Below are 14296 nucleotides of genomic sequence, written 5' to 3' on the forward strand. Positions count from 1 at the left end.
TGTATTGTAGACCAGCCTTAAGAGCGTCGCGTGAAAAGGCACCTTAAAGCCTGTGATTGGCCTAGTTTCTTTACGCCGTACGCCGGTACGCCGTACGCTGGCTCCATGGGGCTTCAGCTTTAGCCTATGGCGGCGGGCCGCCCAATTGGCGGCCGGTCGGCCAATCGGCACGCGACAGCACCTCGCAAGCAGCGTCGCATACCGCGTTGGCCACGGCGCTCGGTGGAAGAGCCACGTCTACGAGACGGACGGACAGACGGACGGATACTGGTAGACGTTTTGACTTCCGATCCACCAGTGATCACACACAGCCTACTGCCGTGAGGATGCTGCGAAAGTGCCTGATTCTCCTGCCGCTGCTGCTGTTAGGCGTCCTCGCCGACGAGAAGGATGTCCTGGAGCTCACCGACGAGACCTTCGAGAGCGAGCTCGAGCGTCACGCGAACACGCTCGTCATGTTTTACGCACCATGGTGAGAGAAAAAGAGACGTCCTCGTCTGCTCCGGCTCCTCTGTGTATCACGCTTTGCCCTCGCGGTTACAAAACCGCCGCTCGAGACTCCTCGCGCACGGTACGAGACCAAGGTAGTCTCAAAGACGGACGCGGACCGGGAAATAATGCAGATAGTTCCAAGGGAGAAACGGAGCACTCGTTCGCCGCCGCGCCGGGCGTTTGAGTTCTTTCTTATCTTCATGGAGTGATTAATGCGCATTATAATACACGTAATTAATACGCGTTGTAATATGGAGCTCCCTTTAATAAGACTCTTATTTTCCGTCCACTAGAACCAAGAGACGACTCCTTTTTACGTCCCGCTGAGGCACCAAACGCCGGCATACGGCGTTACTCAATCCGGCCTTTGATGACGTATCCATTTCTAATGTCTCCATTTCAAAATCCGGCGAGCAATTATCTTTACCTGGTATCTCGCGATAAGGAGATTTTAGGTCGCTGATTTCGGACTGTGCTTTCTTCTTTAACGTCCTCGTTTTATCAATTTTTCATTTCTCCTTCCATTCTCTCCCCTTCCTAATAATTACGTAGTTGTTTTATACAAAAGTGCATAAAAAAACACCTAAGATTCTTATTTGCCTTATCATTTATTTTGAATGTGATAAAAGAGATATGAAAAGAGCAAAAAGAAGCAGGTCCGTTTTTTTTAAGCTGATAGCCTTTAAAGTTTATATAAAATGCAGCGCATTTGTTCGAAAGTGAGGCTTATACATTTGTTATTAGTTGTCATTGCACAATTCTTACGGGGCAGTTGATGGAACACATGTTTCGTCGCCAGGTGCGGGCATTGTAAACGTCTGAAGCCAGAATATGCAAAGGCAGCCGAGCTGCTCATAGGCAGCGAGCCGTCCATCACGCTTGCAAAGGTCGACTGTACGGAGGCTGGAAAGGAATCTTGCAACAAGTTCTCCGTCAATGGTTACCCGACGCTCAAGATTTTTGAACGTAACGAGTTCAGATCCGATTACAACGGTCCTAGAGAAGCAGCCGGCATTGTCAAGTACATGAAGGTAACGTCTTGTGTCCTTCATCTCGCTCGTAGGATTCGACCGTACGATTTTCTTACATGCGGCTGTTGTTTCAGTCTCAAGTGGGACCGGCGTCCAAAGAGTTGACCAGCGAAGAGGCCCACAAAGCGTTCCTAGAGGCTGACGAAGTTAGCGTGATAGGCTATTTCGAAAAGGACGATTCTCCATTGTCCGCGGCATATCATACCGTTTCCAAGAAACTCCGAGAGAAGGTCAGATTCGGTCACACGTCGGCGAAGGAAATTTTGGACAAAGTGTCTGACAAGTATGTGTTGCGAGAATCAGGAAACTGATTTTTCCGCGCTCGACCGCGCTAAGGAAGTAACTGTTCGAGAAACACGCATTAACCGCGCTTCTGGTTTCAGGAACACGATTGTCCTTTACCGGCCAAAAATACTCCAGAACAAGTTCGAAGATAACAGTGTAGTGTACAAAGGCAGCGACGCCATTAGCGACGTGAACGAGTTCGTCACCAAGAACTAGTAAGTATCGATAACAAGTCCATCCGCCAGATTTTTTCGATAATCTTGGAGTTGCTCTGTAACGCCGACTTAATTGCAGCCACGGTCTCGCCGGCGTACGCACCCGCGACAACGCGCAAGACTTCAAGAATCCCCTGGTGGTCGCCTACTACAGTGTGGACTACGTGAAAAATGCCAAGGGTACGAACTACTGGCGCAACAGGATCATCAAGGTCGCCAAGAACTTCCCCGAGTTCTCCTTCGCCATATCTTCTAAGGATGATTTCCAGCACGAGCTGAACGACTTTGGAATCGACTATGTGAAGGGCGATAAGCCAATCGTTTTGGCGCGAGACGCCACGAGTCGGAAGTTCGCTCTGAAGGACGAGTTCTCCGTGGAGACGTTCGAGACGTTCCTGAAGGACATGCAGGCCGGTGCTCTGGAGCCGTACCTCAAATCCGAGCCGATCCCGGAGAGCAATACGGGCAACGTGAAGGTCGCGGTGGCCAAGAACTTCGACGAAGTAGTGACCGATAACGGCAAGGACACGCTGATCGAGTTCTACGCGCCCTGGTGCGGTCACTGTAAGAAGCTGGCGCCGGTGTTCGACGAACTGGGCGACAAGCTGATGGACGAGGACGTCGATATCGTCAAGTTCGATGCCACGGCGAACGACGTGCCGGCACCGTACGAGGTGCGCGGTTTCCCGACGCTCTACTGGGCGCCCAAGGACGCCAAGGATAGCCCGGTCAAGTACGAAGGCGGCCGCGAACTCGACGACTTCGTCAAGTACATTGCCAAGCACTCCACCGACGAGCTCAAGGGCTACGATCGCAAGGGAAAGGCGCTCAAGCCTAGAACTGACGAGCTGTAAAGGCCATCACCGACGTAAACGACCGCAAAGTTCGTTCTTGCATTTTCGAATTGCGTCAATCAACAAAGCGGCCCTGGAGTTTCTCTCACGTAACACGCAAGCAAAGTACACTCGAGAACGCGCGAATGTGCATTAATAGGGAAAATAACACTTACAATTAGAGTGAAGATATCATGGGTTTTCCGCGAGACATTTTGCAATAAGTGAAAAAATAACGTATGCTCGATTGGGGCGCGGGAGGGGGGGGGGGAGAGTGTCTAGCGTATAGGATTGTCTACATGTATTAATTGTACACTTTGTAACAATTGTATAATGACGCGATAAAGCGCGCAGAACTGATTTGAAAATTTTCTCCCGTATCATGCTTTCCAAGATGTTTGGCGAATTGCAAAGTTATATGCAGGAAGAAACCTCCATTCCAATTTTGCGGGTCTCGACTACGCTAAGTTAAGAGATAATGCAGCGATTTTTGTTTATACGAAGGAGCCGAAATAAATTGTTTTATAGGAAATCGTCGAAATTTTCTTATTCCTTCCTCTCGATTATAGAACAATTAATAATCCCTTATTTGCCACGCATGAATGATCAAAACGAGTGTCGTAATGTTGCAACACAAAAAGATTACAACGCAGGTGAAATTCGCTTTCGTTAACGTGTTATCCAGCAGTAGGACCAATTATATCGTCATAAGAAATGTTTATTGTTAGTTACAATTTGTTATCATAGCGTTCGTAGGTTAATCATACAGTCTTACATACAAAAGCTAATTAGTAGTTTTTTTTTGCGGAAAAGGGTTGTGTGAGCCGGTAGAAAGATTTCGGAGGTCAAGATCGGCGATCTCTCTTCTGCTTTTGTCTCCGGATCTGTAAAAATCGATTTGTTCGCGCGCGCGCACACAACACACACGCACACACACATCCACATCAGGGGAAAACCGCCGATACTTCTCATTTTCTCGGATTATATTTTTTTTCTTCGCATACAAACCAGTTAAACACGAGTCTCAAAATATCTCGTCTACTTATGAAAAAGATAATTAGCTTACGGCGATTATATAAGACCGCGTTTGTCGATAACTCGAGGTTTACGGAGCCCTTTAGGAAAAAGTACTTGATCCGTGTGCCTGTGGTATGTATGTACGTGTGTGTGTATATTTGTGCGGGCATACGAGATGCATACTCTTCTATTTTTCTCTCTGTATTTGGAGTCAGCTCGTCGAGAAGAACGGCTCGTTCCTACGCGCACTAATCAATTCTGATTCCGTGATAACATCAGAAGGCTTAAGTCTTCCAAGACGATCCCGTTCTCGTTAATTTTTGGTTATCGCTCTTTCTCTCTATCTATCTCTGTCTGCTTATTCCATGCGACGAAAGTCTACACTGTGTGTAAATGTGTATGTGTGTATGCTCTGGAAAAACGGTACTCGAATCTCAATCGACGCGCGTACGTTTATCGTAATACGCGAGAATATGATAAAGAGTTTATATCATGTATATACAATATTTCGGGTGCGAAATTGATACAATATTATATAAGTATGTATATATATATTTATATGTATAACGGTATATATCCACGAAACTCATTATAAAAAGAACACTTTCGAGCTTCGCAGCGACGCGCGACCTGCACAGAGGAGCGGAGCGTGTATTCGACACGTGTTTCCCAAAGCACTCATTAACTCAGGCACACTTAATTGCTTAATATACATCTCCCTTTTTATCGCTATCTCTCACTCTCTCCACCTCCCCCTTTTTTCGCCGTTTTCCTTCCTTCTCCCTTTGCTTTCTACGAATCCGTCGTGCGCGCGTTCGCTCGTGGCAGAAGTATCTTAAGTTGTGTTGCTAAGCTTCTTTTTCCTTCAGGCGGCTTTGAGAAGTTCCGTAAAAGCGTACTGCGTGTAATAACAAGATTTACTACTCGCTAAGAGTTCGAGAAACGAGGAGAGAACTTAGTGAACACAATTCCGCAGTCGAGCCCGTTGAATTAACGACCGAGGGAGGCATTGCGTTACGCGGCCGTTAATTCAACACCACCTTGGTAAGAGACACAATTTCATTACAAAAAATTCTTACAGATTAAGACGGATATATATATAAAAGAAGACGAGTAGCATCATCCTTTCTCTTTTCACCACGGCACGTAAAGAGTAGCACAAGCGAAAACGGGAAGAGCTTATGGCGAAACATAATAGGTCGAACATTGGTGTGAATTTTGCGAAGCAGCTTGGCTCTACAATTGTGGCACACACGGTAAAATCAAAGCGAGATATACGCGCCGCCGTGCGCGAGATACACGTACGGCCGATAATCTCCAAGTTTAGTACATCATACGCTAAAGATATCGATGGCGTATGTATGTGTATATAAAAAAGCGCAAACCGCAAGTCCAGTCACGGCTTGGTCAGACATAAAGAACGCGTTCCCCGAAATACATAAATATAATTGTAGCCGCTTGTTATAATCTCCTTGTTTATGTTAGTGTCATCGTAATACAATAATTATAATAAGGTAATAAAATATAATAATAATAATAATACACACATTTAATCTAATTGGTATCTTAAAGATCCAAGTAATCTGCTGGCCTACCTATGCGCGTTTATAATGTAACATAAATGTCCGTTACTTTTCCTTTCTACGTTCAAAAGTCGCGATAATTTTTAGTAAAAAAAAAGCGAGATGCAAGATTCCAAGTTCTCTCAAACTGTTCCTCTGAATTCTTATATTACTCTTTGACTGCACTTCGCACTTGTTACACTTGTTTTGTGCATTTAACGTTTCTTATTGATATTCTTTTCAACTCAATTTTTCCTCAATTTTGTTTATTATACCAAAATAAAGAGACACTACGATAAAAAGAACAAAGATGTAGAATGCATATAATAATTATAATAATATTAATAATAATGAGATAGCAATAATAGTAATAATTACTACAATGATAATCGTGTACCGTGTATGTACCGTGTGAGACGTAGGTAATTGGTATGATAATCGGTTTTTTTGTTTTAATCATTTCAATCTGAAGCACAATTCATTACTGTTAAAAAATACACAATCAATTATAATAATAATAAGTATACTTATTATTATATCGAAATTGTTTAGTGTTTTTTAAGTCCTTCTGACGTTTCATTGACAACGGTTTACAACATTAGGTATATATGTAGACGCGGTTGCACCTTCTGTTTTTTTTTTACTAATTTTTTGCTGTAGATTTGTTTTATTATGTAAAATAATTAAAGGTAAGGTGTTACATTCCGCTGGGGATCTACAGCATTACGACTAGCTTCTTTGCAGCTAGTTCCGCAATTCCATAATTTTGCCCGTGTTACGCGGGCTCACTTGTCATAACATCTTAAAGAAGCCTACACTTTCCCCTCTTCTTCTTCTTTACCTAAAAATTTAGGATACTCGCATTAATGCGTGCAATTATAAAAAGATAATTATAGCAACAAGTATTAAGTAATATCGCATGTTGTTGTAAACATTGATATTGTTGAATATCTCTTCTGAATAAGCTTGATTTAAAGGTTTCTTTTTATATTGTCCAGCAACTTGACGATCTCTAAAAAATTTCCTAGGAATTACTATTGGAAAGGAAACGTACTTGTAATGCAGCTCGAGTTGCCGTTTCGAAAACTTCCCTGACACCTTCCTTACTCTTGGCGGAACACTCAAGGTAGGCGAAAGCATTGATTTTCTCGGCCATAGCTCTACCCTCCTCGGGCTTGACCGGCTCCTGCTTCATCTTGCTGAGCTCCTTGATGGTGTTGGGATCATTGCGTAAGTCTTTTTTGTTTCCCACAAGGATAATGGGCACGTTCGGGCAGAAGTGCTTCACCTCCGGTGTCCACTTCTCGGGAATGTTCTCCAAGGAATCGGGACTATCGATGGAGAAGCACATTAGGATAACGTCTGTGTCCGGATACGACAATGGACGCAACCTATCGTAGTCTTCTTGTCCAGCTGTGTCCCAAAGAGCCAGTTCCACCTGTTCGTAGAAGCGAGAGATGTTCGTTGAGAGAGAAAGTTTTAAGATACCTCCTGACGCGCAAGGTAATAAGGGAAATTTCAAGACGACACGCACCTGTTTGCCATCCACCTCGATATCGGCGACATAGTTCTCGAATACCGTGGGCACGTACACCTCAGGAAACTGGTCTTTGCTGAACACTATGAGTAGACATGTTTTACCACAAGCACCATCTCCCACAATAACCAACTTCTTCCTAATGGCTGCCATGAATCCTAAAATGCAAAAGAGTATACGTGGTGTGGTACAATGTCAAGGCAGATCGGCAGTGTGATCGAGTTTGATTTTGTTTGCTCGTTTACAACATTTATCGGTTTAAAAATGTACGTGAATACTGATTGATTGATTAATACGGATAAAGCGGAACATGTGGTACGTCTGTTACAAGTTAGTGATCAATTTCACAACTGCAATCAAATCGATAAACGAAAACATAATGTGCTAGAATCGTCGAATCCTCGTCTCGTTATATCGCACACGGGATATGCATATTTACATTTGCGAGAGAAAAGTGTAGATTTACAACCAATTCGTATCATCAGCGCAAAGTAAGGAGGAGATAATACAGCGCCTCGAGGTGAGATTCGGGCGGCGCTTTGTATTTTCACGACTGCCAAAAAAAGCGGGCGATCCTCCACCGAGAATAACTTACCTACTTTATAGACAGAACTCTTTTTACAATTAATTTCGCAATCGTATCGTGGCGCGCGGCGCTCGACGTTGGCTGTGCTTTTATCGCGTTTCTCGCTAATCGTGACTCATTTGCACAAAGTACACATACTATATAATGTGATTATCAAACTGTCTCCAGAGCCTATGCAGTGATCGGGCAGAATAATCTTTCTTGCTAACGTTTATCTGTACAGGTGGCCTTGCGCTTACAGGTGCTAAGGATGAGTTTGCAGATTCTAATCTTTCAGGACGTGTGTACTTTACAGCATGTACAATTTGGAATACCTTAAGAAAAAGTGACACCAAAAAAGGGTTGATATCGATAGAGAATTTTCGATCAGCTAACTGCGACATTGTACGGGAAACACTACCAAGTTCGTTTCAACTAAAAGCATGCGGTGTGATAGAGATTTTGCGGCATACATGGATCACATTACGTCGATAACGGAATAATGTCGATAACACGCAGCAGATAGCTGAAAAGAATTGGAGTTAGTATCGAACATCGATGCTATACTTGCTTCCCTCGCACAGCGTCAGTTATTTATCACAATTAGAGTGGAGCAGAGCAAAAAGGTTTTTAGTTGAAAACGTGCGCGCGCGCGTGTGTGTGTGTGTGTGTATACGTGTCATGTGTATAAAAGTACGAGATGGATGAGGCTAAGAAGCATTCTTCAGGACAGAGTTAGGAAGAAGTTAGGGTGAACCTTTTCGTGAGACTCATGTAGCGCGTTATGTACATCTCTCCTTCTCGGAGCATAACAAAACATTGTCTCAAACCTCGTAGGCTCTGTACTTTTTACTTTTCTTTCTCTCCCAAATTTATCGCAACCCCTTTTACTTCAAGCCAATCTCGTAGACGACTCCCTTCCCCCCCCCCACCCTCGCGGGAACAAAGGTAATCAATTAGGCCCTTTCCCCCTCCCCCGGTCGCTTCGCTATTTTACACGTAGCTCCAAGTACCACTACTTGTGAAGCAACTGACAAGAAGAGCGGGCTCTCGTTCTAAATCCTTGTCATCTACTCAATCGCGCTATGAAAAAAAGCGGGACCTACGAGGACTGAAAGTCTTAAAGGATATTTGACTTGGGTCGTACCTGATCCAGGGTACCTCGTATTGCGTGGACCGAGGCATCGGCCCACGTTGCATCCCATGTTTTTAGTCTTTCTTTCAGCGTCTCTGTTTTAAGTGGACATTTTATATGTTAGATGTAGGTAGAGGAAGCTGCGAGATGAATGCATATATACCACACAACATATATCATAAATATACTGGCATATATATATATATGCACAAGTCATATAGATACATATACATATATGTGCGTTTCTACTTTGTGCAATACGGGGGTCGTGCCTCGTACACAGGCTTGTGCGTGAGGCTTGCAACGTACTCCCATTTCTTAACTCTTTCCCTTCTGACGTTCAAAAAGAGATACATACATATATATACATATATATGTATATATACACAATTCCACGCGGCGCGAATGTATATGCATACGCTACGAGGTTTCTCAGCAGGACTCGCCGAAATGTAAACTAACAATAAGTAATTCTTTTACCGTCGTTACTCGACTTTATGTACACATTCAAAATTAAGATACATGAACAGCATTGCATTCGTGTGGCTCTCTCTACACACACGCGCACACACGCGCGCACACACATACACACATAAGGTAAGGTCTTCAATATTTTACTACACTCAGAGGAGCGGCATGACACACGAAACGTGACATCGATAGTTATTGTGCTTTATATCGATTGGCCCACACTCAAGTGAGAAAGAGAAGAGAGAGAGAGAGAGAGAGAGAGGGGGGGGGGAGAGAGTGCCATATTTACCAAGTTTTCCCCAATCAAAGACTGTACCTTATGCATCGGAACGAAATAATAATCTGTCAAGAGACCGCATGCAAAAGGAAAAAAGAGAGACAACAAGTAGATCACTCGTTGTTAGGCATGCAGTATCAGGCATTAGAGAGGAACCACCCGACGAAACGTCACCTGAGTACCCTAGAGACCTTCAAGGGAGAGTCTGGAAACACAACGTTCAGCTTCTGATTGGTGCCGGTCATTACACGTTGAAACAGTTACTAAGAAACGTTCTATTTAACAGTATTTTAATAACAAATCTAAATCTTCCAACTAACTTCTCCAACTCAAGCGTAAAAGACTACAACAGATCATGTACGTTTTCAAGATGCGACACGTTAGGATGGATTGATGGTTCGAAAACTTTTTAACTGTATGTGAATTTTACTTTTCGACCACACCACTGTAATAAGCTGATCCTTAACTCTCGACAGTATCGTTAATTGTAATTATATTACACATATTATTAAACTAATTAAACCGATGTAAACTTGCGCTGAAGAAGGTGCCGTGACACCGAAACGTTCGCCATCAAATTACTCTAAATATATTTTTAATTTTTAATTTTGCCTTTCATTTTATATCGCTCGTGCTGATATTGGCCCACCGTTTATGTTCATTTGTTCTCACAAAGAACGAGCCTAACATACCAATTTAATTTATAAATAATAATGTTTTAGATATTTTAAATTGTCACAATTTAAAAAACAAAATTACATCTAGATATACTATATTTAGGTTACGAAGTATTTCTTCCAGTTATTCGTTCTATTTTACTTTATAACATATTTGTTTCTCATATGAATCTCACTCATCGTTAAGCCTAAAAAAAAATGTGCCATCGTTTGCGTTTGCAAACGCAATATATTAATATTTCAACGCATAACAATATGTGTAAATAATATTTTTAACGTGTTTTACACGTAACATAGCAAACTTTAACATTTTTATAGAATTTCGAGACGGTCAATTTTAATTTAAATAGTCTTATTTTGCACGTACTAATATAAAGAGCAAACTGTGAAAATTTGAAACAATTCTCACATAAATGATTGTACGAAATAACTACCTTAATAAAAAAGCGATCATACAATAGCAAAGCAATGGCGATGCATTATGATGTTAAATACATAATACAACTTCATTACTTTTTACATTTGGTTTTTATTATTTAAAACTTTCAAAACTTTTTATAAGTTACTAGATTTGACGCATAATGGCGAACGTTTACCAAACTCTCCCTTGAGGGTCTCTACCCAGGTAGCAGACGGACGTCATTTTGACGTGAAATACTAATCAGGTTCGTCTGAATGACGTCAAATGACCAAAAAATGACCGTCATATGTAAGTCTTTCGAATGACGTTATAATGACAACGAAATTTATGGCCCTTTAGATGAATATTCGGCGTTTCCATTTGAGAATTACCTCGGTCATTTAAAGAAATTACTAAAATTTTCTAATAATCCATTACAACAAATACATCGTCGATTACAAGAAATCAATTCTTCATTAAAATTAAATAAGTGTGACTTAAAAAATTTTGTCAAAGTTAAACATTTTGTTCATATGGAACATATAAATAGGCTTTTATTAAACTATAATTCTTACCAATGGTACAAACAATATAAAAGAATTAATTTCGCGAACTTGTCATTTTCCATCAATCACTACAGTATTGCAGACAGTTATTGTAATTTGAGAGGCAATACAGAAGTAATAGAAATACATAATATTGTGAAAACAACAAAGGGCTATATCTTTCTTATTGGAAAATATTTTGCCGTGCGATTCATCACTACTTAATATATGTGTTCTCAAAGATTTAAGTGACTTAAAGATATGGCCTATTAGTCTCATTGGCAACAAATGTATTGTAGTACCTTATATTGATGATAATACTTACGTATGTTTTCCAATCATACATAACATTGATTAATTTTTTTATTAATACTTTGAATTATATTTGTGAAAGTAGAATATGCATTATGATTGATAAGCTGTTTCAATAATTAAACTTAAGTTCTTATTATAGCTATTAAGTTTATATTTTATTTGATAATACGTATATTAGTATAATATGTATATTTTTGTTTATTTGATAATTATCAATTTATAAAAATTTTACATGTATTGTAATAAAAAATATAATAAATTTTACCTTTGTATATATGTACATTTATTATTTGCCTATATGTATATATTAATTAATAATCTATTAATTACATTAATAACGTCTTAATAACGTCATTATATTTATCAAAATGACGTCAAAATATGGTCATTTTTGTGACGCCAATTATCTGTGACATTAAACCGTCATTTTGACGTCTTGAAGACGTCAATTAGTGGCATCAATAGTGGTCAGTTAAGGACCAATTTTTGACGTCTAAATGACCGTCTGCTACCTGGGTAGAGTGCCCTAGTGTATCATTTTATCTTTGTTGCTCACCGAATGGTAAACAAGGATAAAATGATACACTGGGGCACTCGAGTGACGTTTCCGAATGTAGCTTATGCGGCGTCTAGAATGAGACCTTTAAGGGGCTCCTGGAGTAACAGCTGAACTTTGAAATCATCGATAATTTAACGTCCTATATTGTCAGTCAGTCCAGGACGTAAAAATGTGTTGGAAACACAAGGTTAGATTTTGACAAGTTGCATTTTCGCAAATAAGCTTAAACAAAAGTTAAAATATATATATATATATATATAAAACCTTATAAATCGCTTACCGAATTTTGTTTGAGTGGTTGGCATCACTACTTAACAACTAGTTAAGCTAACTAGCCACAGTAAAACAGGGCCTTAGGGTCAGAGCACGAAAACAACGTAATAGCTTACGGCGAAGACATAAGCGTAAACGTAGATTAACGCACAAGCTTGGACGTAAATGTAACGTCATATGTAATTGGAGGAAAGTACGAAATACGCGAAAGCTTGTGCGCTAATCTACACTTACGTCCTTGCCGTGAGCTGTTACATTGCTGTGTGCTCTGACCCTTAAACTAACCAGCCCGCAGTGTACTTTTGTACATACTTTAAGCGTACGAGAGGATTTTTCCAATCTGTAAAGCCAATTCGAAGCTGTGTCGCACTACACGTCGGTATTTGCCGTCTTTAAGAAAGTGACCTAGCACAATCGAATGTGGGGGAGAATAACCGACTGCGGTTGGTCGTTTTCTTAAATCTTACGTCTTAAAGATCTCATTGTCAACGCCGCATTAGTCCGGTGGTACACGCTGTGCGCTCACGCTTGTGCCGCGAACCATGCGCCGCACGGAGTCCCATGGGAATCGAAAGGCAGTCTCAACGTCGCGGCCGAATGCTCGAGTCGCAGGCGAAATCTGAAACGTGATATAACTCGCCGCGGGGGAAAGGGAGCGATTAACGCTCGAGGAAGAAGTTGACCAAACAGGCAGCGCGACAATAGGGGGAGGCAAGTAACTGGCGAAGCTTGCAAAAGTTCACCCCTTTCACAGTGACGCCCGCTCGTCGTGATACCGTAATGATACTCGGCCAAGTCACACAGAAGCGGAAGCGCGTGGAATATTGCCTGTGAGATGCGAAAAAGAGACAGAGAGAGAGAGAGAGAGAGAGCGAGAGAGAGAGAGAGTCGCGCCCGGAATTCCTTCCTGCTGACAGAATTGGTATCAGGTATCGTCCCTCCTTCAGCCCCGAAATGAACGTTCGCGCGACGGACGAGCGCGTCCGCGTCGATATCGCGAATACTCTCGACACGCAGGAACGAGTCCTTTGTCTCGCAATTTACACGCGTCGCTCGCAACTTATCGGAGAGAAGAGAGAGAAGAGAGAGAAGAGAGAGAAGAGAGAGAGAAGAGAGAAGAGAGAGAATGAGTGGTGTGTGTACGTGTGAGAAAAATACATGCCGCTGACATGGAATGAGTGTCGAGAGAATTATTGTACGTGAAAGCTGGGACCAACCCTTTCGTGTATTTCTCCGAAACATAGAGATCCACGAGGACGAGCACGCGGATAGGCGCCAGAAGACATGCAGCAGTCACCTCTGATGATCCCTAATATCCAGTTGCCGAGCGCCTCTCCTATGAAGACGAGAACATTGCTACCTCGGGGAGGGAGGGGTGTGTTCCTTTCAACCGCGCTTGTCACTCATTACACCCTCTGTGCTTGAAACAAAAGGAAGACGTACTCGCGGTTTCGTAAAGAAGATGAGATAGAAAGAAAGAGCGAGAGAGAGAGAAAGCGTAGAAAAAGTCAAGAGTTAAAAGGAACAGGCCTAAGTCTCGGCCGTGCTCTCTTTACACTTTCCGCATTTAAAAATATCTCGAAAGGAGCGAGAGGGAAGAAAGAGAGAGAGAGAGAGAGAGAAACGAAGCTTAGAAAGTACGTGTAAAGCACCTGAGACCTGACGGGTATGCCTCTCGGCTAAACTAACCTATACTTTTCACCGCGATGAGTACGGACGAAGCGCAGCGGCCAAGGTCGGAGGATGTGAAGGAGAAAAGCGCGCGCGCGCGCACGAGAAAGAAAGAGAGAGAGAAAGACACTCCGTGGCGGACACTTAGGACGCCATCGATGACGCGAGTGCTCCGGAGACGCTAATGATGACGCGGATTCTCGGGAGACGCCACCGACGGTCGCGGACGGCTCGGAGGTCCGCCCGCTCGCTCTATCTGCACTCTTCTGCACTCTCTCGCGTACGAGGTGTCCCCCTCCCCAGCCCCCCTCCCGCCCTCGTTTTACGTGCGCGACAGGCCGGAGGAGGCGGGGTGTAGAAAGTGCGATCGAGAGTAACAGGCCTTCGGAATCCGGAGGCTAGTCCCTCTCGGCCTCTCTTCTCTTCTCTCTCTCTC

The 14296-nt window shown here is 42.4% G+C and overlaps 2 protein-coding genes across 7 annotated transcripts in view; one reads left to right on the top strand and one right to left on the bottom strand.

Annotated features, from left to right (window-relative positions):
* Nucleotides 1–199: 199 nt before the first annotated feature.
* On the top strand, nucleotides 200–3388 carry LOC105563804 (protein disulfide-isomerase A3). The gene is made up of 5 exons (XM_012015717.1): nucleotides 200–472; nucleotides 1292–1523; nucleotides 1598–1806; nucleotides 1907–2023; nucleotides 2103–3388. The coding sequence occupies exons 1-5, from the start codon at nucleotides 327–329 to the stop codon at nucleotides 2875–2877; spliced, it is 1479 nt and encodes a 492-aa protein (XP_011871107.1). The 5' UTR covers nucleotides 200–326; the 3' UTR covers nucleotides 2878–3388.
* Nucleotides 3389–3556: 168 nt separating this feature from the next.
* LOC105563805 (ras-like GTP-binding protein Rho1) overlaps nucleotides 3557–14296 on the bottom strand; it is a 14493-nt gene continuing 3753 nt past the window's right edge. For 2 of the 6 annotated variants that reach the window (XM_012015719.1, XM_012015718.1), the window contains exons 2-6: nucleotides 13407–13604; nucleotides 8685–8767; nucleotides 6970–7130; nucleotides 6490–6873; nucleotides 3557–6276 (exon numbers count right to left, since the gene is read on the bottom strand). In XM_012015719.1, the coding sequence (XP_011871109.1) occupies nucleotides 6238–6276; nucleotides 6490–6873; nucleotides 6970–7130; nucleotides 8685–8742 (642 nt within the window). In that variant the 5' untranslated portion in view covers nucleotides 8743–8767; nucleotides 13407–13604 and the 3' untranslated portion in view covers nucleotides 3557–6237. The remainder of the gene's footprint in view (nucleotides 6277–6489; nucleotides 6874–6969; nucleotides 7131–8684; nucleotides 8768–13406; nucleotides 13605–14296) is intronic. The other 4 variants (XM_012015723.1, XM_012015720.1, XM_012015722.1 and 1 more) reach the window with 2 other exon arrangements.

This window comes from Vollenhovia emeryi, unplaced genomic scaffold (genome assembly GCF_000949405.1).
Source record: "Vollenhovia emeryi isolate VEMERY1.0 unplaced genomic scaffold, V.emery_V1.0 DF939171.1, whole genome shotgun sequence".
Lineage (NCBI taxonomy): Eukaryota > Metazoa > Arthropoda > Insecta > Hymenoptera > Formicidae > Vollenhovia > Vollenhovia emeryi.